This window comes from Apaloderma vittatum, unplaced genomic scaffold (assembly GCF_000703405.1).
Source record: "Apaloderma vittatum isolate BGI_N311 unplaced genomic scaffold, ASM70340v1 scaffold18732, whole genome shotgun sequence".
Lineage (NCBI taxonomy): Eukaryota > Metazoa > Chordata > Aves > Trogoniformes > Trogonidae > Apaloderma > Apaloderma vittatum.
This window is the reverse complement of record NW_009702134.1, coordinates 1-27,732: the sequence shown is the minus strand read 5'-3', so window position 1 is coordinate 27,732 and position 27,732 is coordinate 1. Positions and strand designations below refer to the sequence as shown.

Here is a 27,732-nt window from a genome sequence, read left to right as displayed (position 1 = left end):
AGCGGAAAGCTTTCTTAACTTTTTTGAAGTGTTCCGTCCTGCCGTACAGTCATGTGAGAGGACTTGCCAAATGTGAATTAAAAAATACACTTCGAGATTTACTGTGATATATGTTCATACCTTGTAAAGGAGCAAAATAATTTTAAATAATTGTATCTGAACATTGGAAGTAGGGTTCAAATTGCACTTATTCCTTGAAGAATTCCTTGGGGGCCTTTGTCTATTTGTTTGTTTTAATTTTTTCCAGCTGTATCCTCAAAAGAAAATATGTGTATTTTATCAGAAGAACCTTCTGCCAGTCTTCAAGCTAGGCAGATAGGGAGGGCATTTGAATTGGTTTATTAAAGTCATTGCTACATTTATGGATCTAAATGCACATATGTGCAAGGCTAAGGCTTTCTTTTCTTTATCAACCAGACTCTTTAAAAGATACATTAGATCTTCTCGTGATGATTTACATGTGTTCCTTTATTCGATTGTTTGTGCTCCAGTCACCTTCATGCTCAATACGTAGGCATGCGAGGGAAACAGTGTCCCAAACCCTTTCTGTTCTTAGCTGCCCTGTTAAAATGGAGTGTTTTGTTACTGCACTTTTTTTTTACCCCCCAGCGTAGCACATTATTCCTTTTCTGCCTTGTCTTGCTAACCGAAATACCTGTATTGCTGCCCTGAGTGGAGTTGGATGTCAGAGCGTATTTACACCAGTGCAATGGCTGGATCTTTAAGGACGTGTTTTCCTGATACCAGTCGCTTGGCGCTATTTTCTCTGCTCGGCAAATTCCTTAGCTCCATTTAGTTGCATCAGTTGAGTGCCCAAGGACAGAATCTGCTGTTTCTTTGAGATACTTGGTAAAACAGGTGCCAGTGATGTTTCAGACTCCTTCCTCACTACACAAATTACGTCTCTTTTCCTAGGATTAGTGTACCTCATACCTGTTGGCCACTCAGTTTATTTTTGGTGCTTTGATTGTGCTTCTCTGCTGCTTTGATGGAAGGTGAAGATAAACTTCTGGGACGATAGCACAGCTCCTTCTTCTTGTTAGTAGTAGTGGCTTTGTTTGGGTTTCAGATGAAAAAATAATTGGCAATAGAAAAGGTAATATTACAGAAAGAAAAGAAAGCTCTTGGGATTTCAGGACCAGCTTTACCAAGTGGTAGGTTCACCACGGGCTCCCCTTGGTGAAGAGATGGAGCATCATTTAGTTTGGGAGGATGATTCTGTCTGGGCACATGGTGCCCCTGCCTGCTTGGCGTGGCTGCTCGAAAGGCGGATTGTCTGCTGGCAAGTCTCTCTTTCCTGTGTGTGGAGGGTGGATGGGATTCCTTTTTATATGCCCATCCTTACTTCCTCGGCTTTTTTGTCTGATGGTAACTACTACTCGATAGAAAGCTAGGGTCTTTCAGATTCAGGGCTAAGGACAGATGATTTGAGAAGGAAAATACATCTTTTACTTCACTGCACCGTGTATTTGGCTTAAGTGACCGTATCAGCTCCAGACACACAGTCAGATTCTTCAGCAAGTTTTCATCTTTCTCCCCAGTGACCCAAGAAGCCTTCTGGTTCTGTTTCTGTCAAGAACATACTGACTGCCAAAACACACATATTCTTGAGTCGTCTGAGAACTCAGATTACAGGGGTCCGTGGTTGCTTTCAGGATATCAGAGCTTCAAGGTTCTGGCCAGCCTAGAGACATACGAGCCTATCAGCGCTCTCCGATTTAATGCTTTCCCTGTCCAAATTTTGCAGTGAGAGGTGATGTTCTTAAAGATGTGCAAGCTTGTTTGCCACAGAAATCAGACAGCCAGATCTCTGAGGTGGAATCGCATAGATCTTTTTTTAATAGCGTGTCCCTGAGGAAAGCTTAGAAAGGCAGATTTCATTTAAATAAAAAAAAAAATAGGGTATTTAACTTTTTAACTAGGAGGAAGCACGTAGCATCAAGGAGAGACAGCAGAAATGAAAGGTTTATACACAGGGGTCTTGCTGCTTTCTGATTATTCTTGTAGCCAGCCCTCCCAGACCACAGCTGCCTTCTGATCTGGGCTTTTAAGTTTTTAAAGGGGAAGATGAAGATTATTTCCCTGTTACTCCCAATTCCCCAGCATTCTGAAGTAAGGCATAAATCTTTGTAGATGTAGATGTACTTACCAGACTGGTTACACACTTGCTTTTTCATCTTTCTATGGAGATCGGTTTCCTAATAACCGTTCCTCCTACAGGGAGAATGGTGAAGTTCTGGACAATTTGGGGTTTTGTAGAGATGATGATGGCCTCTTCCAAAGTGGTGCCTAAGTGGCACTTTCTATCAAAAGACTTGCCTCCCAGTTCTTTAAATGTAGCTCGTCTGTGATAGAAACTCATATCAGGGCTCTGTTTTTCTTGATGTATTCTACACACGGATGTATTCTGCACACAGACCCTTTTGGAAGTCTGAAGTGCTTGTCTGTTGTTGAAAGATTAAAACATTCAGCCATTTCTGAGTGGCAGTTTTCTCAATATGGGTAACGAGCTGCGGCAATATTCAACAGGAAGCCGTAAAGATGGATCCTTCTTTTGTGGGTGATACCGGGAACATCACAGAGAAAAGTTCATAGCGTGGAGCAAAGCTCCCTCCAAACCTCTGCACCAAGCACTGTCGTCTCCGGCACTGTGAAGAGTGATGTGATTCTCCACCACTGAGTTGCTTTGAAAGAGCGTTAGTGATATCTTCAGCTGCCTGGGGTTAACCACGGAGCGCGTGTACTTGGGAGCTGTCACTCAGAGAAGTTGCTTCCCAGCTGATGAAGTCCTTTGAAGTAGGAATTCCATGTGCGTTCCCTTCTTACTTGCCGTTGAGGTTTTTCAAAATTGGCTCTTTGCCTTGGACGCCAGCGTGCTGAACATGAGGGAGAGCGGGACTTGAGCCCAAAGGGGAAAAATTATCCAGCCTTAAGGAAGTGTCTGTACCTGTTGTGTGAATTTGCACACAGTCTAAACTTCTGTGGCAACGCTTAAATATTTCATGTGGAAATTCTCCAGGAGGAATAAATAAGTAGAGGAATCCCCAAATGAAATTCCTTGGTTTCTTGTTAAGCAGCAGGAGGAATGGATAATGGCTTTAGTTGCGTTTGACCTTTAAAATATGTAACTTCCAATTGGACATCTTTGCAGCGGACAGCAGAGAAGATAATTCCGTCTGCCTTAAAGAATCTGTGATAATTTAGCCTGCAGGGAAAGGCTATTAAAAACATTTAATACGTTCTCCAAGATGAGCACTGCACATTGATTGCCAGTTGTTTGTGAAGGCTCTTTGCTCTTACAGTTAATTATCGTTGGAAAACTTTGGTTTGGTTTAAGATCAAATGAATGAAACTGTAGGGTTCGTAGTCCCCAGGTTAAGCCAGTTGTAGACCAGAAATTGCTACCAGCTGTCATTCTACTTCTGCTTGCATCAGTTATTACAGCGCTTGTTTGTAAATGTGGAAGTTTAGTAATTAAGCTTGCTGGCATATTCAGGTCGGTGAATAGGGCAGATAATTTGGAGGATAATAAGCAAAAAGAAGCCTTTAATGCTCATGCTTCAAGGGAAAGCAGTCCCATACGCTTGTAAAATCCTCCAAAGAGGACTTAAAATGCCTGTGACGCACTTTATACCTGAGGATTCGAGCAGTTATCCTTTCGACAACTCGTCGTCGCTTCACCTGAACCTTTTTTTTTCCAGCAGATTGCCAAACTGAGGCAGCAGCTTCAGCGCAGTAAGCAGAGCAGTCGTCACAGTAAAGAGAAGGAACGTCAGTCACCTCTCCATGGCAACCACATAGCAATCAGTCAGACTCAGGTAAGTAGATGGTTGCTTCTATTAACAGCCTCCCACCTTATCAGGGTTGAGCGAATAGCCACCTTTTTCTTCCCGTCTTCCTTCTGTTTGTTTTCTTATGTATCCACTGAAATGCTTCACAACCCGATACCGTTGCATCTTCCCTGAGATTTATCTGGCAGTCAACACGTAATAAAAGAAAGGACGGTTGCGGCAGGATAGCAACTTTAATATACAAAGATGCAGTGAAAATTTTCAGTGTGGGCAGATAGGACTGTTTCCAGGAATACATACTTGCTTCCAAGACTGATTTTTATGGATCTGCTTCTCTGGAAGGTGTTTGCTTATCAGTTTCGCAGCCTGATTTAATCTGGACTGTTTAAAAAAAATAAAAGAACAAAGAAAAAGAAAGTATCCAGGGCCAAGGAGTCTGGATTAGCAGCCCAACGATTAATCGGTCTTTGAGCAGCGAGGCTTGTTATGAACACACTTGTAATTCACCTTACCACGTGTTCGTCCGTAAAAGACAGCAGTGCTGCATCACAGAGATTTGAGGGAAGAATCTAATTTCCTTGTCCTATTTTAAGAATCTTTCTAATACTTTGCACATTAGTCAATTCCTGGCCAGAGTGGCAATTTCCCGATGATATTAAAGGAGACAGAATTGCAATGTTTACTTCCTGAAAATTCAGCTTGAATTTAAGCTCAGCTGAAATGAAGATGATGCTTGCCACAGCACCCCAGCCCTGGTGACTGGTGACTAGAGCATCTGTCACACGACAGGGTAAAAGTCTTTTTCTCCATGGTTTTGTCTAGGATGTACCTCTTTGTTTGTCCTGGTAGTCCAGAATCACTGTCAGTACAGGATTCTGTCTTCTAACATGAGAGTTTTTGGTGGCAGTGGCTATGTCACACTATGTTTTGAGAGTTTCTGTCATATTAAATGGAAAAATTACTGTCATCACCAGATGGTTCTTGTTCCAGACACTGTACGTACTGTGAAACCGCAATCAGACGTGGAATTTCAGGTTGCAAAATTATGTCCAGATTACATCAAGCACCATTCCCATATTCTCTAGCAATGGACGTTGTGATGACAGAACGTCTCTCCAGCCATGAGTTTATGGATTTGATATCTTCCTCTCTGGGAGGTTAAGCGCAGGCTCCTAGTCTGAGTTGCTTCTGTTTTCTGTTGTCTTATTACTTATTTTTCCAGGTGGTGTATAAGTTTGCACAAGTTTTAATGTAGCTGATCATCGGAACGCTAGCCTGGCTAAGACAGTTTTTATTTTCAGGTCATTTTCATGTTTCCCAAAGTTAGATTTGCCTGTGTTCTGAGTACATCTGTATTTCTTCCGTTATAAAGATGCTGACACGTATGAAGAATAGTTTTGGCCAAACTACCTGACCATGAGGCAGATGCTCAGCAGGGTGCAACGGAGGGTGCCCCGTGCGGTGTCTGCGCTAGCCATTACAAACCGCCAGTGACACTGAAACCCAATTACGAGTTCTAAAGCTCAGGCAAGGTTCGGTCAATGACTTTGTGAACCTTAAGCCACTTGTAGAAAACAGTTAATCACGTCTCAGTTGACAGCGCGGACATTCGAGCCCTGATTAAATTTCACCTACGCTGGATCCTTCACTTGGACCCTGCGCTGCTAACAGGCCACTGCTTGAACTCCTGAAATGTTGGTTCTGCCCTAGTATTTCCTTTTTAAGGAGCTGGTGTTTTAGAAAGAAGAGTCTGAGCCATGAAGGCCGATCCTTTATGTTCCTTCTTATATTCGGATAAAATCTTGTGGTTAAAACCTCACCTTGTGATGAAGACATGTAGAAAGCTGTTGTTCTTTCCGAAGCTTTTGTGCCTCTATAACAAAGGATCCTGCTACGTTTTCCACAGAAAGTGCTTTTGGATTTCCATCTCGGAGTAAGCTGTTGCAGGCACCTGTGCCAGTGTTTATAGTCACATTCAAAACAATGTTCGACACAGCTGTCCTGCAGGCAGGGTGTTTTGCCAGAGTCAGAGAATGCCTCCAGACAAGTGACGTGCTCCTTTGGAGCTGCACGTTGTGCAGAGTTCATTTGGCAAGAACTCAAAACAATTTTTCTACATTTTTGTCTTGGGCATCCTTGTGAGTCTGCAAACGGGAACAGAACGTATATTGGGAAATGAACACTGTTCGTGGCTGTGAGCGTAGGTGCATTTCTGCTCTGTAGCTGCTGCCAAAGTAAAGCTTTTGAAGTTGTGCAAGATGTGTGTGCGCTCTTGTGAAGGGTTCCGGTTGCTCGCAGAACTCCACTCCCAACAGATTTGGCTGAAAACCATGCTTGTATTTATTTACATGCTCGATTATTAAACCTTGAAATGTTTTCTTTTTAAGACCTTTGCTCTAAATTTCTGAGGAATTCTAAGGTAATGAAATTAAAGGTTCAGAATGAATGCTTTGTTTTTCGTTCGCTAAAGTCAACGGAAAGGGAATAAAAGTGCATTAAGTGAATATTTAAGTTGAGCGCTTAAGCTTTAGGAATGTTACAAAATGCTTTTGGGATCCCAGTTAAACCATCAGCACCCTGCGCGCCTCTCATGCCCCTACCCTGTATTCCACAGTGTATACATCTGGAAGGTACATACACCTGCCTACCTACTGATAGCAAAGATGTAGAATGCTTTTACTATAGAACACTTCCTTGAGTTAAGTAGAAGTGATTTTAGTGACTTTTGATTTATGCAAGCATTTCTTATTCTTTAAATTTGCCACGTCAGGATGGTCTTCTAGGTGGTAAAATGAATATAGAGCTTCTTACTTTTTTGAGAGTTTCAGTACTAGTCTCGGACTTCTGTCCTTTATTCCATTTTCCAGCTTCAAATCGTGTTGCTCTCTGCCTTCTAGGCTTCAATTTCCAGATCAGTCCCTATGCCACTGTCAAACATTTCAGTGCCAAAATCAACTGTTTCACGTGTGCCATGTAATGTAGAAGGAATAAGCCCTGAACTGGAAAAAGTATTCATTAAGGAGAACAGCGGAAAAGAAGAAGTATCCAAGGTAAGCTTATAGTAAGATGTTTATGATTTTTTTTTTTCTTTGCAATCTATAAAGACGAGGGAAACCTCCCTTGTGAGAAACTTTGCCTTGTGGTTGAAATTACAAATAATTTTCTTCAAAGAACTGCTTGTTTGAAAATTTTGTTTTAGTGTTTTAGGGTGGCGTTTGTTTGATTTTAAAGGGCTTCTGGCTAAGCATCCTGTGTTCAGAATGCTCTTTCTGCAGAGAACTTTAAAGGTTTTGTGCAAAAGGCAAGTACTTGAAAATGTCGGTACTTCAGGCTACATTAATAATTAGAGACCAGGAGACTGATTAATTTGCTTCCTTTTGCATTCTTTTTCTTAGGCAAGGCTTAAGTTTCCTGTGCTGTGCCTAGTTTTTTCAGTTTTCAATAAATTGAACGTGGGCTGCTTTATTTCCATGAAACCTCTGTGATCTGCTGTGGGAGATCACAGAATAGAAAATATTGTCCAACGGGGCAGCTTTGCTTCTATGGGAGAACTGGAATTGTCTCTGGGGAGCACTGGGGTGCTTAGATGACACTGGAAATGAGAAACATGGTTTGAAATGTGAAGCATTGCTTTTACAGCCATTGTTTCCTAAATAGCCAATGGAAAGTTTTTTGCTGTGGAATAAACTACTAGATTTTTCTAATCTTCTCTAAGATACAGGCTCTTTGCTTGTGAGTGGTCACGTAACAGCAATTCAGTGTACAAGTCAAGCTATAAAATTTTCATCGGGGCTTTAAGATTCCCAAACCTGATATTTGTAGTTTTTCATTTCAGCAGTAAACTTAAGTTTTGGAATAGTCTTGGCTCCTCCAGAGAGCTGGTTGTGCAGACAAAGGGGTCTTAAGAATGAAATACCGTAGTAGTAGAAGCTTTATGTTAAGTTTGCTTTCCTAAGGCCCTTCTCAGCCCTTTGGAAGGGTTGTGTGTTGTAACAGGGGAGTAAGAGGAAAAACACAAACCAAAACCGAAAGCCCAGATCACTAAACCTTATTGCACCATCTCCCGGAGAGTACAGAAGGGTGCGTGTTACTGTGCCGCCGTTGGCGTTGCCATGGCTGGGGTGGTAATCTCCTATGGTTGGAGGACATTTCATTTATTTATCAGACAAATCATCTTTGTAAATGTTGTCCCTGGGTTTTAACAGCTTATTACTTAGGATGCAGAAGTCAGTCTCCTAAGTTACTGAATGTACTGGCTCCGGTCCAGCGCAGCGGGTCAGCACATCCTTAAGTGCGTGGTTGGCCCGGGGCCAGGGGTGCTCAGCACTTTATGCAGCCAAGGCAATAGTGAACCCTTCCTCCAAACATCCATCTGGGGAGAGCCCTCAGACACAAAAGAAAGTCATAAATTAGACCTTGCCCTTGAAGTCAAGCCCATCTTTGTGGGCAGAGGGTTATTTCCTGCTACGTAAGCGGTAATTTCTGTGAAGTCCTATCTAGTGGGACCTAAAGAGGGACTCCGAGGTCTTTGAGCTTACGAGATCTCACGGCTTACTCCTGGAAGATCATAACAAGAGCAATTTACTCAATCTTGCTGCTGGTGAACTTTCTCCCAATCCAACAGTTGAGCTTCTCTTCAGCCTGGGGGAGTTGGGGTGGCTGGGTTAAAAGTTAGGAATTACTGCACAAAAGCTAAACCCTAGGAAACCAAACGTCATTAGTTTCACTCTTAGTGAAACAATCTGTTTTTCTTTCAGTTTTCTGCCGTTCTTTCTCGTTCTGTATTTTTGAGAAAGTATATTAAAACAGCAGTCGAAGGTAGCGGGTTGCTTGGGGTGATGTCTGAAGAATTAGTTGTTCCGCGGGCTCGCTTGTGAGGTTGGTGTGCATCGAGATTTTCAGCTCTTTCCTTTTAACCTGTTTCCACATTTGCTTTCCACTTTTAGCAGTGCACATTCAAACCTTGAATTTCATGGGAATCAACCTATCCCACTGCACAAAGCACTTTGGGCTGTATTGTGAATCCCTACTCGTTTCCCAGGAAAGATTTGGGGAACAAACACAACCTGCTAAAAATGCTGAGAAGGAAAATTTCCTTTTTTTTAGGTGCAGCTCACTGCCTAATTATTTTTTTTTCATTTTTCTTTTTCAAGTTAAGGTACTACATTAGTAGCTTTTGAGTCTCTTCCATCTCAGTGTTCGGCTTTTCTCTGGTGAAATAAAATTCATTTTAGTTCTGTTAACTTTTAAAATTTCAGTTTAATGTTCCTGATTGTTTTTCTTTTGGTCTCCAGTATAAGCTTGTGGTTGTTTCTTTTGTTGTTGTTTTAACAAACTGTTGCTTAGTTCTTGAAGTCTGAAATCAGCCTAGGTGATACATAGGGTAAAACTAAGCTTAAGGCTAAAGCGGTTTTATGGTTATCACTTGAATTACTTTTTTATTTAGAGCCCAGTTAAAATGGGTAACGAGGGAAACTTTTCTAACAGTTTCATACTTCTTTGCTTCATCTTCAGATACACAAGTCAGTTTATTTTTTTTAGACTTTTTTGGTTTTGCAGGGTATGATGTTGCACGCTTTCTGCTTTCCCTTCTGCTGACTTGAATTTTTTTAATTCTACTTTAAAAGTGCGTACGTTGATTTGGAACGTGGCCTCTGTTTTCTCTCACGCCGACTTAGTTACACTGGTTCTTTGAAACGCTCTTCTGTTAAAAAATAATATTTTACTGATAGCAGAAAATGTACCTACAAATGTACAGTTACTTTAAAAAGGAAAAATAATCGCTGTAGACATTAATCTTGTTATTTTAGTGTTTCACAAAGGTAGCTGATGATGCAGTGATGCCGTTATGTCATTACCTTTCAATAATCGAATTGCCCGTACAGTTCAGAGGGATTGCATTGTAAGTGGTCACAACATTCCAGATATTTTGTTCTTTTCAGTTTAGCCTTGTGTGTGTATATGTTTTTCAGATCGTTCATCTCGCTTTCTTAGCTGACAGTATTCTCTCCTTTCGTAACACCCAGTTAAAGTTGACTTTTTAAAGTCACTTCTTAATCACCTCTCTTCCTCCTGGGATTTAGTAACAAACTTTTATTTTCCATGCATTTATTCAAAGGTCCTGGCTATATTTTTTCATTCCTGTTTTAGAACTGGTCGACCACCTTTCCAGGAAATTGTGACGGTGTGTCCCACCGTAACTTGTAGGAGGGGAATCAGCTTTTTGTGAAGTTGTGACGAACTTTTGTTCTTTGCCCTGTAGTGACTCCCCAACACGAACGTTGGGGACTTTGGTGCAACGTGACGGTGGAATTACTGTAGGGAGCTGAGGGGTAAGAGCTTCCCTCTTCGAGAATCGTTGGGAGAATGACGAAGAGAGCCCTGCAGCAGGGCGTGGACGTGTTCATAAGGCTCCTGTCAGGGAAAAAATATTGCCAGAACTACCTTTGAGGCGTACAGATCTAATTAGAAATGAGTCAGGTTTTATGGACTATCGCACAATGTAGGTAAAATGCTTAATGTGGTTTTTTGTTTGATTTCTAATGCTCTTGGAAACGGATAGCAAGGTGGGTTTGTGTACCTATCAGAAAACTTAATTCTGTAATAAAAGGCCTTATTCTAATTTGCATTCATGCAGATCCTTACTTAAATCTTTACTCTTGGGGGGGGAAAAACAAAGAAACCAAACCAAAACCAACCAACTGAACCTAAAAAACAAAACCCAAGCAACAAAAATTACCCCACAGTATATAGAATGCAGTAATTTCTAGCTGGTTTCCATGCATTGAGCGTTATGAAAACTTAATAGCAGCTGTACCAAATTAGTTACCCTATTTCTCATGCTCTAAGGTTGTGAGGACTTCGGTTTTTAAAATAGTTTAGGCATGAGTCACGGAAAGTAACTTGCAGAGTATTTTTTTATGTTGATCAGGTTCAATGCATAAAGTTTTTAAAAAGTGGAATCCTTTTTATTTGATACTTTCAGGAAGCTTTTTGCACTTGTCAAAACTTGGATTCAGTATTGCGGGAAAGATAAATACAGAAGCACAGTTATCTGAAATGCTCGCAGGCTTTTTCGATGCCTTAAAGTTATTTGACTTGGAAAGAGCGATAAATATTTACTCGCGTGTATACTTTGGGGCATGTCTAAAAATACGGATAATTTCTTGTACCTCGGATTTGACTTCAGTGGGGGTTGAAATACGTGATTCGGGATATAATTCCTGACTACATAAGACTGTGTTGTTCCTCTCGGTGTGGAAGAACATCTGTGTCGTCCTGAAGTCTTTAATTATGTGATCCCTTCCTGCTTTTTCCCCTCCCTGGAATCCTTGCTTTACCTGTTACGTAGAGCATGGTACATGTGCTTAAGGAGCAGCTGTTGGATGGTTTTGTTGTCTTCTCATGAGATATGTGGCCTGATTCTCACTATTACACCTTGCTTTGAAGTCAGAAATCTGGATTCCTTCCCGGGGTTTTACTTCTGTCATAATAGGAGAGTGTCTGAAATTTTGTTCTCTGTTTTTTGGTTTTTTTTTATCACACCTGTGCGAGAAGAAAGATGGTGTTATTTGCGCTTTAGGGATGGAGAAGCACAAAGCCATCAGGCTTCAGTGAGGTGGTTTTTCAGGTCTCTCGGGGTACGGCGTTTGAACTGCAGCTCCCATAGACTCCTTCTGCTTCTGAGAATGTTGAAAGACTTGTGCAGGTCACTCCTGTATAGACTGGGCATCCAGAAAAGATGCCATCCAGAAGGAGAGGCTGGTTCAGGTGACCTCTTGGCATCTCGTAGAATTTTTGTGGCAGAGGTGGAACCAAAAAACTCCCAATTTTCATGGTTACGTTAATTACGAGACTGTTTTTTCTTTTTCTGCCTCTCTCCTGCACGCGTAGCAAATGCTAAAACGCCACAGGTCTGTCTTGTGCCCCGAATGAGTCACGGGGTGATGGAAACAGCAACGCGTAGTCGTGTTGTAACCCATGTGCAACGTGAGCCGAGCTGTTGGAACACACCACGCAGCTGTGTCCAAACTTTTCGGCGCGTAGCAACTGTAACGTACTCTTCAGAAGTGTGTGTCCGTGCTCTTCATGGCAACGTGCAGTGGTACGGACTGGAAGGCTCATAAGGGAAAAGGACCTTCCTGCTGTGTCTCTTTCTTTGTGTAATTCGTGGGGGTATTCAGGATAGAAAAGGGGGGAATGTGATACGTGGGCAAGAGGTTTCATGTCCTCATTGCTAGGAAAAGCGTTGGGTTGAATTTTAGGCTTGGGAACAAGCTATTACAGTTTTGAAATACATAGGGAAGAGGGAAACTGTAAAATAAAAAGGTTCACTTGAAGTGAGAAGGAAAAAGACATTAATTCTTCGTAGCTAGAAGTTTAGGCTGTTTCCTACTTTCTTATTATCCTCGCTGAAGCAAGGATACAAATTCTGTTTATGTGTTGTGGTTTTTCCCCTTCACCTCTCAACAAAACCATAGTTCTCACTTGACTTTTTACATTTAAAGCCTTTATGCTAAGGCTGATTTTCCACTGGGAAGTGCGACTAAGTAGAGTGCGCGGACCTGCTGCTGTGAACACGACCATGCAGAATGGGATGCAGGATCAGCCCGGCCAGCGCCAACCAGGCGGACAGGAGCAGGCAGTGCTTGTAGCTTTGGTTCAAGGCAAAGCTTGGGAACCTCGCGTGAGCTTGTGCATCATCAGCCTCCTCGTTATTTTGTCAGGGGTCGCCTGCAGAAGCGAAGGACGAATTGGAGACGTGTGCTGGGGCACTTGCTAGCAAAACTGAAGATGGTTTCATTTGCAGTTGTGGTTGGTGTTTATCTCCCAAATGTGGTATCTCTCAGGGTACTTGTGTTTCTTTCACAATTAACGTACGTGGTGTCCGTCGTACATGACGGTCCTTCCTCGCGTGAAAGTTTTTCTTCCGCGACAGCTTGCGTGCTGTTCGGGAGGCTTTGTCCCATCGCTTCAGCTCCGAGTGCCGGGGGAGTTGGATCTTTTCTCTCTAACCTGACCCGCTTGTTTCTCTTGCAGCCTTTGGATATCCCTGACGGCCGAAGGGCCCCGTTACCTGCTCACTATCGTAGTAGTAGCACGCGAAGCATCGACACGCAGACTCCGTCTGTCCAGGAGCGCAGCAGCAGCTGCAGCAGCCACTCACCGTGTGTCTCTCCCTTTTGCCCTCCTGAATCTCAGGACGGGAGTCCTTGCTCGACAGAAGATTTACTCTATGACCGTGACAAAGGTGAGAGTAGAATGGCCCGCCTTTCCCTATGGGAGGCATGTGGTGTCCTGCTTTTACAACTACCTTCATTTTACTCATTACATCAGTTTTTGTTTTTGTTGCTGGCTGTGGAGGGATTGAGGATTTACCTTAAAATTGGTTTCGTTTGTTTACATATCTTTTTCCCTCTTGTTTGTGAAACTTCACAAACATCTTCCATAAATATGTCAGAGGAGCACAGCAAACAGTCTTATTAACTCTTTATGAAGACTCTGATGTGAAGAATTCAGACTGTAACATGTTGGTGTTTCGAAAAGGTTTTGAGCAGGTTTGTGGTAGACTGTGCATTCGTCATGGGTGAGTTATTTGCTGACCAAAATGGCAATGGTGAAGTTTTGGACTGCTTTTAAAAGTATTCTGCTTCTGAACTCTCACATTCCACTTGAAGCTATTTGGTGAGGAGCTCAGATACGAGTTTGAACAGTCTGACGGAGAGTAATTTTTTGTCTGTGTGTGTTGCATAACAACCTACGATTTCTGAATAATTCATGTGTTTATATGTCAATAGCCTGCTTTTTTTGGTTGTTGTTTTTCAAAGCCTGTAGAACGTCGTTTGGTTTTGTAGAGGGAATAATAAGCTGGAGTTTCAGTAATTAAGAATTGCTGACGGAACATGTAGTATTAAACTGTAGGCACTAGCATAAAAAGATTGTTTTGGACAACTGTTTACTAATGAAATTATTCTTGGGCTTCTGGTCAGCTAGCAGGAAACAGGGACCTGCGCTTGGAGGGGTGCAGGGTCTGGGTAAAACATACGAGCTGAGAGTAATAAGTTTCACAGAGGAAATGAAACCTTTTAAGATTCAACGTAGATTTGCTGACGAGCTGAAGACAGCGGTATTTCGAGGTCAATGTTTTTCTTTAAATATTCTCTGTTTAATAGTTCTCGAAGTAATTTGGGAATAAGATTGAGGAAGGCAGTGGGAGAAATAAGAGCTTTTTCTGGTTTCTGTAGAGTATTGCTTTCCCATCTTGGGTTTAAGAAGTAGTAGAAAACAAATCCACCTGCCCAAACCCTGAATTGGGCAAGGAAATCAAAAGAATAATTCCTTTTGCAGTTGGTTAGCACCAGTAATTGGAGTTTCCAGTGGTACTTTGTTGGCAGCAGCGGGAGAAGACGGTCTGAAATAGCGTGCTTAATGCTTTTCAAAGGGTTTTATCTCCTCTCTTGGATTTTTTTGAGTGCTAACAAGGGCAAAATTTGTGGCTGTACTTCACAGTGAGTGGCTGTTTGTGGGTTTTGGTTTTAAGACTGGCTTTAATGCTAGGTTTGTATCAAAATCTGCTTTAGTAGTAGTGTGTAGATGATGGTGATAAACAGCCAGCTTTGTGAAGTTAATATAATTGCATTTTTAAATTAGTTTAAGGTACTGTCCTTATGAAAGACAGAAGATTAAACTGTTCATCACAGCTTTGTGATGTGGAGGAAGGAGAAGCTAGAAACTAGAAACTTTAAGGAGAAGAAACTAGAAAAATGTGTAAGAGAAAGTAATTTCTTCAGAGGTTGTAAAAGTGTAGTCAAATAGGTGCCTGAGAGTAAAATCTCAGATCCTGTAAGGTCCCACAAGCCAGTTTGTTCTGAGGAAGAGTATCTTCAAAATAGTTACATTATAAAAAAATGAGGGACACAGGTAGAAATCATAAAGGAACGGCGAGTTATGAGAGAGTTTATGAGCATCTGTTGTGGATGTTAACCGCTTTATAAAACAAAACTCACAAAGTTTGTTTCATACCTTCATTTTAAAGGTTTTTATGATACTAAAATAAAACTATCGGTGATTTTGCTGCGAGGCCCGTTCAGTTTTTGAAAAATGCATCGTGTAACCATACGTCAGGTATTTGAAACCTGAGAAACCTGTTACTTTTCTCCAGTCGAGGTTTTATTTTGCTCTCTGTGGGAATAACTTGGCCTTACCATTAAAAATACAATTATCGGCCTTCTGAATGCTCCTGAGTGTGTTGCTGAATAGGGAAGGAAGTTGGGTCATTTGCCTGAGAGACATGAGGGGTGCGAGAAGCCAACAGCTCAGACACAGCGCTGCTTTACATTTCTAAAGCATCTTGGATTTCTTGTGCAAAGCTGTGCCTTGGCCCGAGGCCCTCACAGCTGCTCTTTGGACCGTATCAGCTGTTTGGTTTACATTTCTGCGAGGAGCTGCTAAATATATTGAATTTTGCAAAAAGAAAAAGCGAGCTAAGATGTGCAGAGAAGACCCACAACCTTGCTGCAAAGGGAGCAGAGAGGGAGGGGTGGGAGAGAAGGTGTTTCAGTGGCACCTGGCTTTGTGATTTTGTTTTCAAATACCAGCCTGTTGCAAGGTAAGTGACCACCTCGCTGCATGAAAGCCGCTGGTTTCACTAGTTCCATTTCGTGATACTCTGCTCTATAATTCAGAGGGCTGCAGACCATGCTTAGCAGCTGTGACAGAGGTAAGGTTCAAAGACAGTCATAGAATCATAGAATTATTCCTAAGATATAAGCAGATGGAATTTAGTTTTTTGGGGTTTTTTGTTGTTTTTTTTTTCTACAAGAATAGATAGTATAACCTGTATTTTCAAGGCTTTTGATTTAAGTGATTTTGTATAGCATCGTGTATTCCCAGGGTTGCCACCAGGCTGTTCAAAACAACACGTTCGTGAAGACGAAATGAAGATACTTTTTAACTTGTGGGCATTTGCTCCATAGTTTTTAAAATGAAAATGGTGCAGGAAGTCTTTGGATAGAAGCAGAGTTGTTTCTGAACATATCACAGCAAATCCTTTTTGAACATATCTCAACAAATCCCGAGGCTCGCTGGCAAAGTTTCTTGTTTCCTTTAAGCTTTGTCATTTGAAAAAATTGTTTTACAGATTCTTTTTTAGTTTGCCTTCTTTGTTGTTTTAGTTTATGCAAGCTAAAATTTGTGGTATTAAGTCTTCTGGTTAAAATAGTCTTTTTCATGTTGAATTACAATCTTAAACATTTTCTGGGTAACAGAATATATCCATGTTGAACATATATATGTTTAGAAATCCTCTGTAAGAAGGCTCCGTATTGTCTGCTCTGTGGTTATGGTAACAAAACTCAACTTGAAAGGTTACATCTGTTAATTTTCAATCATTGTCATCTTAATGAAATCCGATGAGTTGGCTGAAAGACGCCAGCAGAGCACACCCTTCTGGTGGAAGCCTGGAAGATGCAGACGTGTCCTCTGATGGGAAGGCTCCTGCCTCGCAACAACCCCTGAGACACTAGAAAAATACATTTGCAGTGGCATTAAGGATTAATAATGTGACCGTTTAGCACGTGAGGGTTTACAACATAGACCAGTGGAGACTGGCTTCAGCCATAAATTCCACCTCTTACCCCGTTTAACTCGTGGGCCGCTCTCCGTGTGCCATCCATCGTTGCATGGGAGCCTCCCGAAAACCAGAGGTGCTTTTCAGACAGTACCGTGGGGTGTGTTTGGTCCAAAAGAAAAGCCAACAATTTAGTGTGCTTGAAAAGCAGGGAGGAGAGAATCAGAATGGCTAAGTCGCACAATATAGTTGGGGTTTTTATGTTTTTTATTTTTTTTTATGGGTTTAACAGCTGTCGGATGTAGAATGTTTCAGCCAGACGGGGCTAAATAAACCGAAAACTTGATTGAAAGCTGAACTGGCTAGACAAGACTCTAAATCTTCCAAGAACTGACTTTAACTTTGAATTCAGTTCGAGTCTTTCCTTGGATGTACTTGCACAGTTTTCCGCTATTTGACGGAGTGAACAGTAGCACGTTTTATGTCTCAAATTTTTTAAATAGAAACTTGGATCTTCAATTTTTAAATATTAGAAGGAGGAAACAAACTGTCTGGGCTCTGTTAATGATTTCTGTGTTTGGAATGAGCTCTGTGGGCCAACAGTGGAAAGATGCCAACAGGACCATCATGCTCCCAGCTTGGCAAGTATCTGTATTGTCTCTAAGCTTTTTCTGCCTCCATACAGTTAACACTTAATATTCTGCAAATAGAAGTTCTGTGTTCGCTTTACAGCAGGAAAAAGCTGAATAATCAATACACTGCTGAGGTTCACTTCCGCTGTTGGTTGGGTTTTCTTTTTTCCCCCTCGTATTTTTCATAGTTAATCTAAGGGAAAAGTGACGTTTGAGTCGATTTGTGCCTCGTTGTAAGAGGAAGTAAAGATGTTTCAAAGCCTGTATTAATGAGCCTTTGTCTTTGAGTTGTGGATGTACAAAGTTCATGTAGTTACAGTTTGCACGCTGTTAAAGACAACCTTGTATGCTCCGGGGATTCTAGATCCTAGAGCTTGGATCTTCGGTTGGTTTCCCACTGTTGCTGAAAAGGCGCACGTGGGCACCTTTTAAAAATGGTCAGATACCCCACAGTGGTGGAAAGGCGCAAAAAGAGCTAAAGCAAGAGCAGTTATTTCTCTCCAGATCAGGTGTGTTTGTAAGTTGGGGGGGGGTCTTCTTTCGTTTTATTAATTGTTAGCCCAAGCAGAGAGAATAGGGAGCCACCGATACTACCCTGAGACAGATGTTGCTCTTTGAAAAGGTAGAGGCCGCCGCAGAAAGCTAATTTTCTGCGAGTAATTATTTGTGTACCTACTTTATATCCGTAACTCCTTGACTATCACGTTGTCGAGATACCCGTTTAAAGTGAACCCTTCGATAGTCTCAATTTTTCAAACGTCTGTGCTTCCGTCGTTACTAAAGTAGAGCCTCCTCTCTGTGAAGTACAAAGAAATTTGCTTATTGCCTTGTGTCCTGGATCTTCTCCCCATTAATTCTAAGTGCAGACAGCTAGAGGTACAAAGAGTACCCGTAGCGCAGAGTTAGTAGTGGTGAAAAAATTGAATGGCGGAGTTTTTATTTTGGATACTAAAGCACCTCCGCGACTGGGAAGCAAGTAAGGTGGGACATCGTCATGGGGAGGTGTCGGTACCTGTGTTACGAATGTGCTTTGTTTCTTTGCAACCTCTGCGCTATTCGTGAGACTGAGTGAAGAATTTCGGTGAAAAATGATGTTTTAAAGTAAGGCGCATGCCAGAACATACACACGTTTTCACTAGCTGTGTTTATACAGTGCGAAGGCGTATTATCATTACCGCTCCTGATACTTCTGCATGTGTTTTACGTATTGCCTTGCTCGTTTGTGTTTTGTCGAAATACATAATAAAGAACGTATTTGTTTCCAGGATCTCAGCTCTGCTTTGTTCCGATCGCAGTGTTCTGGGTAAAAATACCCTCCTGTGTGTTGTTATGTGATAGATCACTGCTGCGATGAAGCTTTTATTCCGCAGAAATGTGCTTTGCAGGGGTGTTAGAAATAGCCTGCGATAAAGGAAGCGTTGTGGTAGAAGCAAACCGGCGTAGTGGCTAAACTGTGGAAAAAAAAAAAGGCATCTTGTTTGGAAATCGAATTTAATTCACAAGCACTCTCAATCTCTAGTAATATAACTGCTTTAAATTTTCAGACAGTGGGAGTAGCTCACCGTTGCCCAAGTATGCCTCATCTCCCAAACCAAACAACAGCTACATGTTCAAACGAGAGCCCCCAGAGGGATGTGAGCGAGTGAAGGTCTTTGAGGAAATGTCGTAAGTAATGCCTTTTATATCAGCTGGTATCTGCAACGCAGTAAACCTGTTTACTGAGCCGATTCAACTGCAGATGAATAAACTATCCCAGCTGATGAGGTTTTTCAGGAGCACACACTATTCTTAGAGTTTGTACAGAAGAGAAGTCGAAGTGTTCGCGCTGCTTTGAAGAGGAAATGGAGTCTTTTATGCTTGAACTCTTTTTGTGCGTTTATAAAAGGCAACAAAAATCCGAGCAGAACAGATGAGGTACATTGAATTCCCGAAGCATTTATAAACCTCTTTCCATGTATTTTTTTTTAAACTTTTTAAATATCCATGGCTCAAAACCAAAACTCTTGTCGTAATTTTTTCTCGCTTTCAAGCATAGGTTACTTTTTGATTTGTATAAAACATCTAAAATGGAATGAAACCTGTGTAAACGTTTTGTGGACGGTAGTATGCTCATGGCATAGACTTTGCTCCATATTTTTGCTGAGCAAGAAATCAGAAATTAAACTCTTGGACATCCTGTGTTTCTCCCCTAGACCCAGCAGTACTGGAGCACATGCTGTCGAGGTTGCATGAGAGAATTAAGGGAGCGGAGGTTTCTCGCTCTGACAGCATTCCCTGCCTGCTGGATGGGGAAGGAGCAATGTTGGGTTGTGGAGGAAGCCCCCAGACAAATCACAGAATATGGGAGAGGAGGGGACTGTCTCATGGAGATTCTCAAAGGGATTTAACCTCACTAGACGTGTTGTCGCTGCCTTGTTTTTATTAAAGGAGAATTCGTGCTATTCTAAATTTACCGCGGCATTTTTTTTTTCCACGTGCATCCGCGCTGCCGACTTTTTCCTGGCTGGAAGTTGCATGTTTATCCAGTAATCACGAAGTCATTTTGGTGACGGTGCTCTTTTCCGTGCTGTGGATCAGTTAGCTGACTGCCAATATGGAAGATGTTTGCCCCTCTGTCCGATTAATCCCATTCCTCGTCATTCGCATTTTAGCAACGTGTAGAACCACAAAAAGCTCACGATGTATGAAACGCCTCGGTTGGCCGCGTACGTAATCTTGTTTCTCGTTGTAGGTCTCGGCAGCCTGTCTCAGCCCCTCTCTTTTCATGCCCTGACAAAAACAAGGTTAATTTCATCCCAACCGGATCAGCTTTCTGTCCTGTAAAACTCCTGGGCCCCCTCCTTCCTGCTTCAGACCTGACGCTCAAGAACTCTCCAAACTCTGGGCAAAGCGCAGCTCTGAGCACCCTGACTGTCGAGCAGCTTTCGTCTCGGGTCTCTTTCTCATCTCTGTCAGACGACACCAGCACAACGGACTCCGCCGAGGTCCCGCTCCAGCAGCCGTCCGCGCCGCTCTTGCAAGAAATTCAGACTGAAGAGCATTCCTCTCCTCAGAGCTACGTGTTCATCTAGACCCAGGCGGAGCAGGTCTCTGCCCTGAAACAAGGATCGAGGAGATCACGGTTCCGAAACGTCCGCGTGAGGTGGCAACATGGAATAATTAGCAGCATTCAGAAAAAAAAATAAATATCTCAACACTGTTCTTGGCAGGGACGGGACTCGTAGTCAGCATTTTTTGTGAGAAAGCGGTGATGCCTGCAGAATCCACACATCATTAAGCGTTTTAAGTGGAGACTATGCATTTCATAGTATGTTTGACCAGATTAGTACTGTGTCCTGTGTTCTGTTTCAAATTCTACAGTATAAATAAGCTCTATATATATAAAAGAAAAAAAAAGGTTGCCTGTCTGAATAGAAAATGTCTTGCTGTGTTGTGTCCTATGGAAAATACTGTACTTCAGGATTATGTTTACAATTGATCCAGGTGTTTATGTTTCTAACTTCTGTTAATACACACAATGCAAAAAAAAAAAAAAAGAAAAGAAAAGAAAAAAAGAAAAAAAAAAATGGCCACAACAGTTGCACAGTGCCCACCCTATGGCCTAGCTTCAGGTACTTCTCTCGAAGTGTAAACTCAGGTAACTTGGAATGTATATCATATTGGGATATAAAATATTTTACAGCTACAAAGCTAAAGAGGGAACATCACTCTTTTGCCTTTCCTTATTTTATGCATTAATATTTCCTCATTACATTCCGCTTTCTTGGAATAAGTGCATTCATCTCCGGGCGAACGACGAGCCTGGACGTGGGTGAACGTGAGGAGAACCAGCAGATCTGTGATGTTTTATCACTCGGTCCTACGCTTACAAGTGAAACAACTGTTGCATTTACTGTCATTTCAATATGTGTAAAAAAAAAATGTGGCATTTAAAGGTTTCAGGTGTCGCTCCGTTAATGACTGTTAAACTCGCAAATAAAGTGTTCAGTGCTAGGCTGTACATGAGAAACATTCCACGTTGTGTGTGAGAGGGTTTTGAAAGACAAGAATGTTTTTGTTCAAGGACAGAAACTCTTTCAGGTTCCACAGGGGGTGGATGGGGATTTCCTCTCCTGTTTTTGTTGGCAGTTCAGGATGTGAAATGCTACTGTTACCGTCTGAAAGTCAAATTAATGTTTAGTTTCTCTTTTGGAAATGTTCATTCATTTGCTGGTCGGAAAGAGGTTTTCGGGTTTTTGTCGAGCAGTGTTAGATGAGCAGCGTTTTATTTATGTAGCGAGTAATTGTGTTTGGATGAAAGTTCAAGAGTAGCCAGGGGGTGTTCTAAGAGGGGTGGGGAAAACAATAGTTTTTAAGTTCATGTTACTTAATCAAAGCTTCTCCCATAACTTTCAGTTCCTTAAGTTGTGTGTGTTAAAGTGTGTTTTCCTCCCTCCTGAAGTGTGAATAATAACAATAAAATCAAATCCTTGTGAAATAACGCTGGGTTTGCAGGCTGGACACTTTCTCAAGGCAGGACGTGGGTTAGCGGTGCTCTCGAGCCGTGCTGGGACGAGGGGAGCGCTGCTCCCGGACAGGATTCCCTGCGATTCAAAGAAGACCCCAAAGGCAAAATAAACCCGCTCAGTGGAACTGCGTTTGGGCTGTCTGCTCCTGAGAGAATAAGGGTCACCTTTTCCAGGAATTCAAGCGATCAGTAGCCTGCAGCTACGGAGCCCTTAATCTGTTTTTTCCCTCTTTTGAAGATGGGATTGGAGAGCGGGGGGTGAGAGTGAGCCACCAGTAACTACTCACTAAATCCTTTGGCGTTCAGGCGTTGTTTCGGTTTTATTACAGAGTTTGTGTTAATACTCTCGCACAAGGTGGGATTTGCAGCCTGTAAAACAGCCCCTGGTTTTGGACTCCCCGTGAAGGCAATGTAGGAGAGAGAGCTCTGCCTCTCGCCCTTCCCATGGGAAAACCCTTCCTGAACCCCAACAGCCATCTCTAACCCTACTGATCTCAGGCCTAGGTGAAAACACTATATATTTTATAGACTGAAGACAAAGGGGAGAAAATACTCGTGATGTAAGTATCGATTCCTTTTAATACTTTTCTTTCTAGGCGAACGTGGCAGCACGATGCCCTTTTTGTGCTCTGGTTATGTCCAGATAAGAAATCGTAGTCTCGGTTCTTGCTGTTAGGTGACGTGGGCACACAATGAGTGGGGTTTAGATCAGCGACGAACTCCGTACAATGTTTGCAATGCCATTGCCTGTTCTTTTTTATTATTATTTTTTTTTCCATGAGAAACTAAATATTAATTAAATTGCACATTTGTTCTTAGCAGATTTGAAGGTTTCGAACCAAACGTGTTCAAGCTAAGGCTTTGCCGTGTAAATTTCCCAGCGGTTGTTTATCTCAATTGTATTCTACATCCAGCTGTAGAAATTTGTCAAATATTGTTTAAAGTTTTGTACATAGTTGTACGGTTATTTCTAGCCACTGTGCTGAACAGTATTCAAGTTATCACACAATATTGCTTTACACAAGGAAATGTGTGGCTTTTGTTTTGTATTTTTTTTCGGTATAGAAGTTCCTGTGTCTTATTTAAATAAAAATTATAGTTAAAAAACCGCCCTTGTTCTTCTAGAGCAAGATTATCTCTTACCTATTGATATTTGCGCATCAGTGTTCTTGGATGGGGAAAAAAAAAATCTAAAACCAGCTGAATGCCTAAATAGGCTTAAGAATAGCATCTTTTCTTTTTGCATATAATGAGATTTTCTTCAGAGCATAGAAAAAAGTCAGTGGAGCATTGTGGGAGGCTGTGCTGCTGTGTTTGTGGTATGGCTAATTTCAAGTTATCTGCTGAAAATTACGAAAGCCATCAGATACGTTTCACTACGTGAAACCGAACTAAACCCTTAAAGGATGTGGTATAAATCTACAGCCAGCCTTGGTTTCATGTTGTTTTGTGTGAGTCAAGTGATTGTCATTTGGCTTTTAGAATAATTCTTTCCAGATGGGGGGTGAGGGGGAGGGAGGAGGAGAAGAGAATAATATTTAAATACATGTAAATCCTCCAAAGTCAGTGTTGACTGAAGGGCACTGCGGCAATAACCATCAAGAACGGTTTAATACTTATTATCAGTAAGTGGAAATGGAAGTTTTCACCAGCCCAAAGGTTACGGAGTTTCGATGTGACCGTGTTTGAAACTACAAACTGAAAGTTAACTTAAAGCCTGGAGTCTCCAAGGGGGTCTCATCCCACCCCGCTGTGAAAACGCTGGGTGCTCTTCGGGAAGAAACATCTTGGGGTTTGGCCGTTTGCTCGGGATTGCCGGGAAGAGCTTTGTGACCACCTTGGCCCCTAAATGGATTTGGCTGCAGCAGTTTCGGGCCGTCCTCACGTGGGAGGACATCTCTTTTCTCAAGAATTGCTTCGACAAAAGCGTGTGGCTCGCCCTGACGAGACGTGATGCGGTTTGCACGGCGCTGGCTTTTGCACCATCCCCGCGAACCGAGGCCTCGCCGGGCCGGGTACGGCTGCGGTACCGTGCCGCTTGCACTTCAGCGCCGCGTGGTTGGTGTAATTCTCAAAGCCAAGACGAGCAGCCCAAAAAGCGCTGCGCGAGGAGAGAGCTAGTGAGAGAATTCTGCCTCGTGTCCCTGCGTTGTGACTAAAAGATCTTCAACTTGTGTTTTCTAGCAATTCATGGCTCCAGAAATGGACTCTTCAGAGCCTGGAGGAGCCCTTGGCTACATACACCGTGGGTAGAGGGTTGTAGGAAGCAGGGTGCTGTCAGGGAAATGATTTATGGCTTCCTGATAAATCAGCTCTTGGCCTAAGGGTAGGCTCTACGATATTTTCACAGCGTTTAGCCGTAAGCCTGGGGTAATACAAAATAAACACCAGAAACCCAATAGATGAGCCACGTTGGCCAACATCGCAGTTGCAAACGAAGAGCACTGAGGCTTAGCAAACTTCCTCCTGGCCTTACTCCCTGGGAATGGATTTTGATGCCTTCATCTGCTACTCGACGTAAAATCCAAGCAGCTCGAAGATGACAGAAGACGTGGGGAGGTGCACGTCAGTTCCTGTTGTAAAACAGCCTGGCTTGCTTTACAAAACGTAGCCGTGCAAACGCAGATTTGAACCTTCGCAACCGGGAGGAAATCACAGCTCCTGCAATGTGTTTCCACAACCTACACGCAAAGAATCACAGAATCACAGAACGTTCGGGATTGGAAGGGACCTCTGAAGATCATCTAGTCCAACCTTCATCCCAGCACACCCAACCACTACACCACAGCCTCAAGTGCTAGATCTACTTTTTTTTAAACACCTCCAGGGTTGGTGACTCCACCACCTCCCTGGGCAGCCTGTTCCAGTGCCTCACCACTCGTTCAGGAAAGAACTTCCTCCGAATATCCAATCGAAACTTACCCTGACGCAACTTGAGGCCGTTTCCCCTCAAAGAAAAAGCGAGACGAGGGCAGCACACGCAGTACCGGGATGTACGCGTAGAGCCATTCACTGCTGGTGCTCGGCTGAAGGAAGTTGTTTCATCAAATACGCGGTTAAAATGTGTATTTTTTTTTTCTCTGCGTGAGTGTAACTGGTCCTGGAAAACTACCCAGTTCAGGAGGGACTGTAAAAGGCTGGGGAAAGCTCACGGAAGAGCTGGGGGTAGGAGTGAGGTACTGGAAAAAAACCTCACAGCAAGGTTGTGTTTCACTTGATGGGTGAGGAGTGACTTAATTCCGGTTAGTAAATGCCTACGTAGGAAATACTTGGTAACGAGCTACTCAAAAATGTAACACGTGAAATACTAAAGCGGTAAGAAAATCAAGCTACATGAAGCCACGCTAGAAATAAGACTTATTTTAGCACTAGCAGTAATTAGCTACTGGGCCAACTTTTTCAACTCCTGGTATGTTTAAAATGAGATGGTTTTACAAAGGATGTGCTCAGAGAAGATGTTTTTATAAACCTTACTAACTCATGGTTATTTGGGGGCTTTTTATGTTTGATTTGACTTTAAAGAGGTGGGTGTTTTAACTACCTTAGGCATTCTCACCTCACTAAAAATTCCCAGCATTCTGCAATATTTTTAACTAGGGAATTAATGCCTTTTTTTTTAAAAAAAAAGAACTGTCTGGAATAGCACTTTGAAGGTAATTCCCGGCTTCTGAAAATTTTTGGTTTGTGTCACACGTGAATGAAGTCTCCAGTAAAGCAGAGGTGGCTGCATGCGTAGCCTCGTAGTTGTTTTGATTTCTGTCACCTTCTCAATAAGCACCGTAATTCTGAAGAGAAGGCAAGAAACTGGAGAGTAGGCGGCGTCTTTCTGGAGCGCAGCGGGGTCACGGAAATAACGTGTCACTCAAGTCGGGCTGATAGGAAAATGCTGATCAAGAAGGGGGAGTGTTTCCTCAGCAAAAGGTCGCTTTGGAAGAGAGCAAACGTGCAAGTTAAACTGCAAATTCAACTGGCAAAAAGAATCGGGTGAAACTTGATATCGAGAGATTGACCCCTTTTATAAAGAACTCGAAGTTTTATCTCAAGTTTTAACAGGTTCTAGCGTTAAATTGCCTGCCCTGAGCTGGAGCCTGGGAGCTCCGATACACAGGAGCCGGAAACCTGGGAGGGGAGGAACGTGTAATTTTATTTTCCCCCCTCCTCCCTCTTGGAGACTGAGCTTGTTAAGGAAGCACACAAGCTATGCCTGTAGAAAAATAGGTTCTGAGGTGGTTTTGTTTTTTAATTTTGTGTATGTGAAGCGTGTGGCTGAGTTCTGAGTGGTTTGTACAGCTGGTGGTTGAGAAATAGGGTTTGCCCAGGGCGATGTATGTTTGGTAATACCCATTATTTCTTGTACCCTTGTTTTTACTTTTACTTCTGCAAATAAGCTGTAAGTAAATAGCGTTATCTAAACCCAGACTGCTAGGCAGAACAGCCACCTTAACTAATTCTGGGTGTCTTACCTGCTTGCTGCAGGGGAAGAGGAGAGCTGAGAGCTCTTGAGATTTTTGTGGAAGGAGGTTCTTTGTCCAAGGAGAAGAGAGCTGTAAGAAACTAGACTCCCCATTAAAGTTTCGTTCCAAAAGGCTGGGAGATGCAATTACTCCTTTCTGAGTTCTGGTCAGGTAAGAATTTCGAATCCTGCCCTGTGATACGGAGGTTTGTCGGGGAGTAACAGTCTCCCTTTCTGTAAGATTGGTGATGCCTTTGGGCTTGTTACATGCAGAAGGAAGAACTCATTCTTGTGAAAAATTAAAAAAAAAATTAAAAATACCCCAAAACATTAAGGTGTTGCCTTTGGAAACGAAACCTTGTTTTTAGGAAATAAGGATAAAAAAATAAAGCTTGAATGCCTTCGTGATTCCTGTGGATTCTAATTCTTTCAGTGTCAGTTGCTGAAAAAAAAAAAAAGTTTTAGGTGTAGCCTTACACCTCTGTGATAAAGCAGAGATGGTACCATACTACCTGCTTTCACTGCATCGTTTTATTTTGGATGGGGTACGTGCTCTTGCGTTAGGGATTGTCACCTCCTTCGGGGGCTCTTGTCCGTGCAGTGAAGTTGGGTTCAGTGGTGGACGTGAGTGTTGTCTGTTCTAACGAAGAGTGCCAAGGAGACAGTGCAGACACTTTCCGACTTCAGTACCTTCATCCTAGGGCAGGACTTTCTGTTTTCACCCGTTTCTGGAGGGGAACACTGAACTCTTGGGCTGGGGGAGGAGAAAGATGGTGGCAGATAGGTCTTTCACTTTCTAAGCAACAGAAAAGGCAGCTCGAGTCCCTCCTGTACCTGATTTGGGGGGTGATCACGTACGCACGTATTTGTATGTACTGTACACTCTTTGGGCTGGGAAGACAGCAAATGCCTTTATACCCCAGAGGAATATTAGCCTGGATAAGTGTAATTTGTTCTCTAAATCGGGTCATCTGTTGATCACAATCCTTCTCTGGTGGCATCCTGAGAGAAAGGCTGTTGGATGTAGCGCTGTAGCAGGATTTGCTGGTCTGGACGTGGCTCCCTGGGCACTGGCCCCATAGATCATAGAATCATAGACTGGCCTAGGCTGGAAGGGACCTTAGAGATCATCTAGTCCAACCTCCCTGTTATGTGCAGGGACTCCACCTCTCGACTAGACCAGGCAACACATGGGGACCAAGCAGGAATTGAACCTGTGACCTTGGTGTTGTCATTGTTGCCAGCACCGTGCTCAAACCACTGAGCTAACTGGCCCCCTACAGTGCAGATGTGCTGGTGGAGCAGGAGTCATCCTGGTGCCAGGAAATCACCAGCTCCCAACCTGCCCCATCCTGGGAGTCTGTTTCCCAACCTGGTCAGTACAGGCTCTGCCTGCCCCTCCTGCCTGGGAATCTCCTTTCCACCATCTCTGATGACCAGGAGAGGTTTCCTCCTCCTGCTCACCAAGAGGATGTGCCCCAGCCTCCTGCAGCCCCCAGGAGTTGGAAGGCAGGTGGCGTCACGGCGTTATTTTGGGCTCCAGCAGTACACTGGGGACAGGAACCATCATGATCAGGGTAAGACCCGTCCCACCTGATGTTGTCATGGGTCAGGTGGTTGTTTTGTTTTTGAAACTTTCGTATGTGCTGGTGCAGAAACTTAAGCGCGTTGAGAGAGATTTTGTCGATGCTGATGATGTGTATGTTGGATTAAGTCTTCCCTGCAGAAAGGCAGGGATCAGAGGCACGGGGTCAAGCCGGAGGCCTGTGGCCAGGGGTGTT

General features: G+C 42.8%; 1 protein-coding gene across 1 annotated transcript in view; it reads left to right on the top strand.

Annotated features, from left to right (window-relative positions):
- The window catches only part of GLCCI1 (glucocorticoid induced transcript 1), a gene marked incomplete at its 5' end in the record, with an annotated part of 24,705 nt that extends 4,178 nt beyond the window's left edge, over positions 1–20,527 (top strand). The window contains 5 exons of the mRNA XM_009879441.1: positions 3,702–3,818; positions 6,689–6,841; positions 12,831–13,041; positions 18,536–18,656; positions 19,723–20,527. Of these exons, the coding sequence (XP_009877743.1) occupies positions 3,702–3,818; positions 6,689–6,841; positions 12,831–13,041; positions 18,536–18,656; positions 19,723–20,062 (942 nt within the window). The remainder of the gene's footprint in view (positions 1–3,701; positions 3,819–6,688; positions 6,842–12,830; positions 13,042–18,535; positions 18,657–19,722) is intronic.
- Between the last annotated feature and the right edge of the window lie 7,205 nt (positions 20,528–27,732).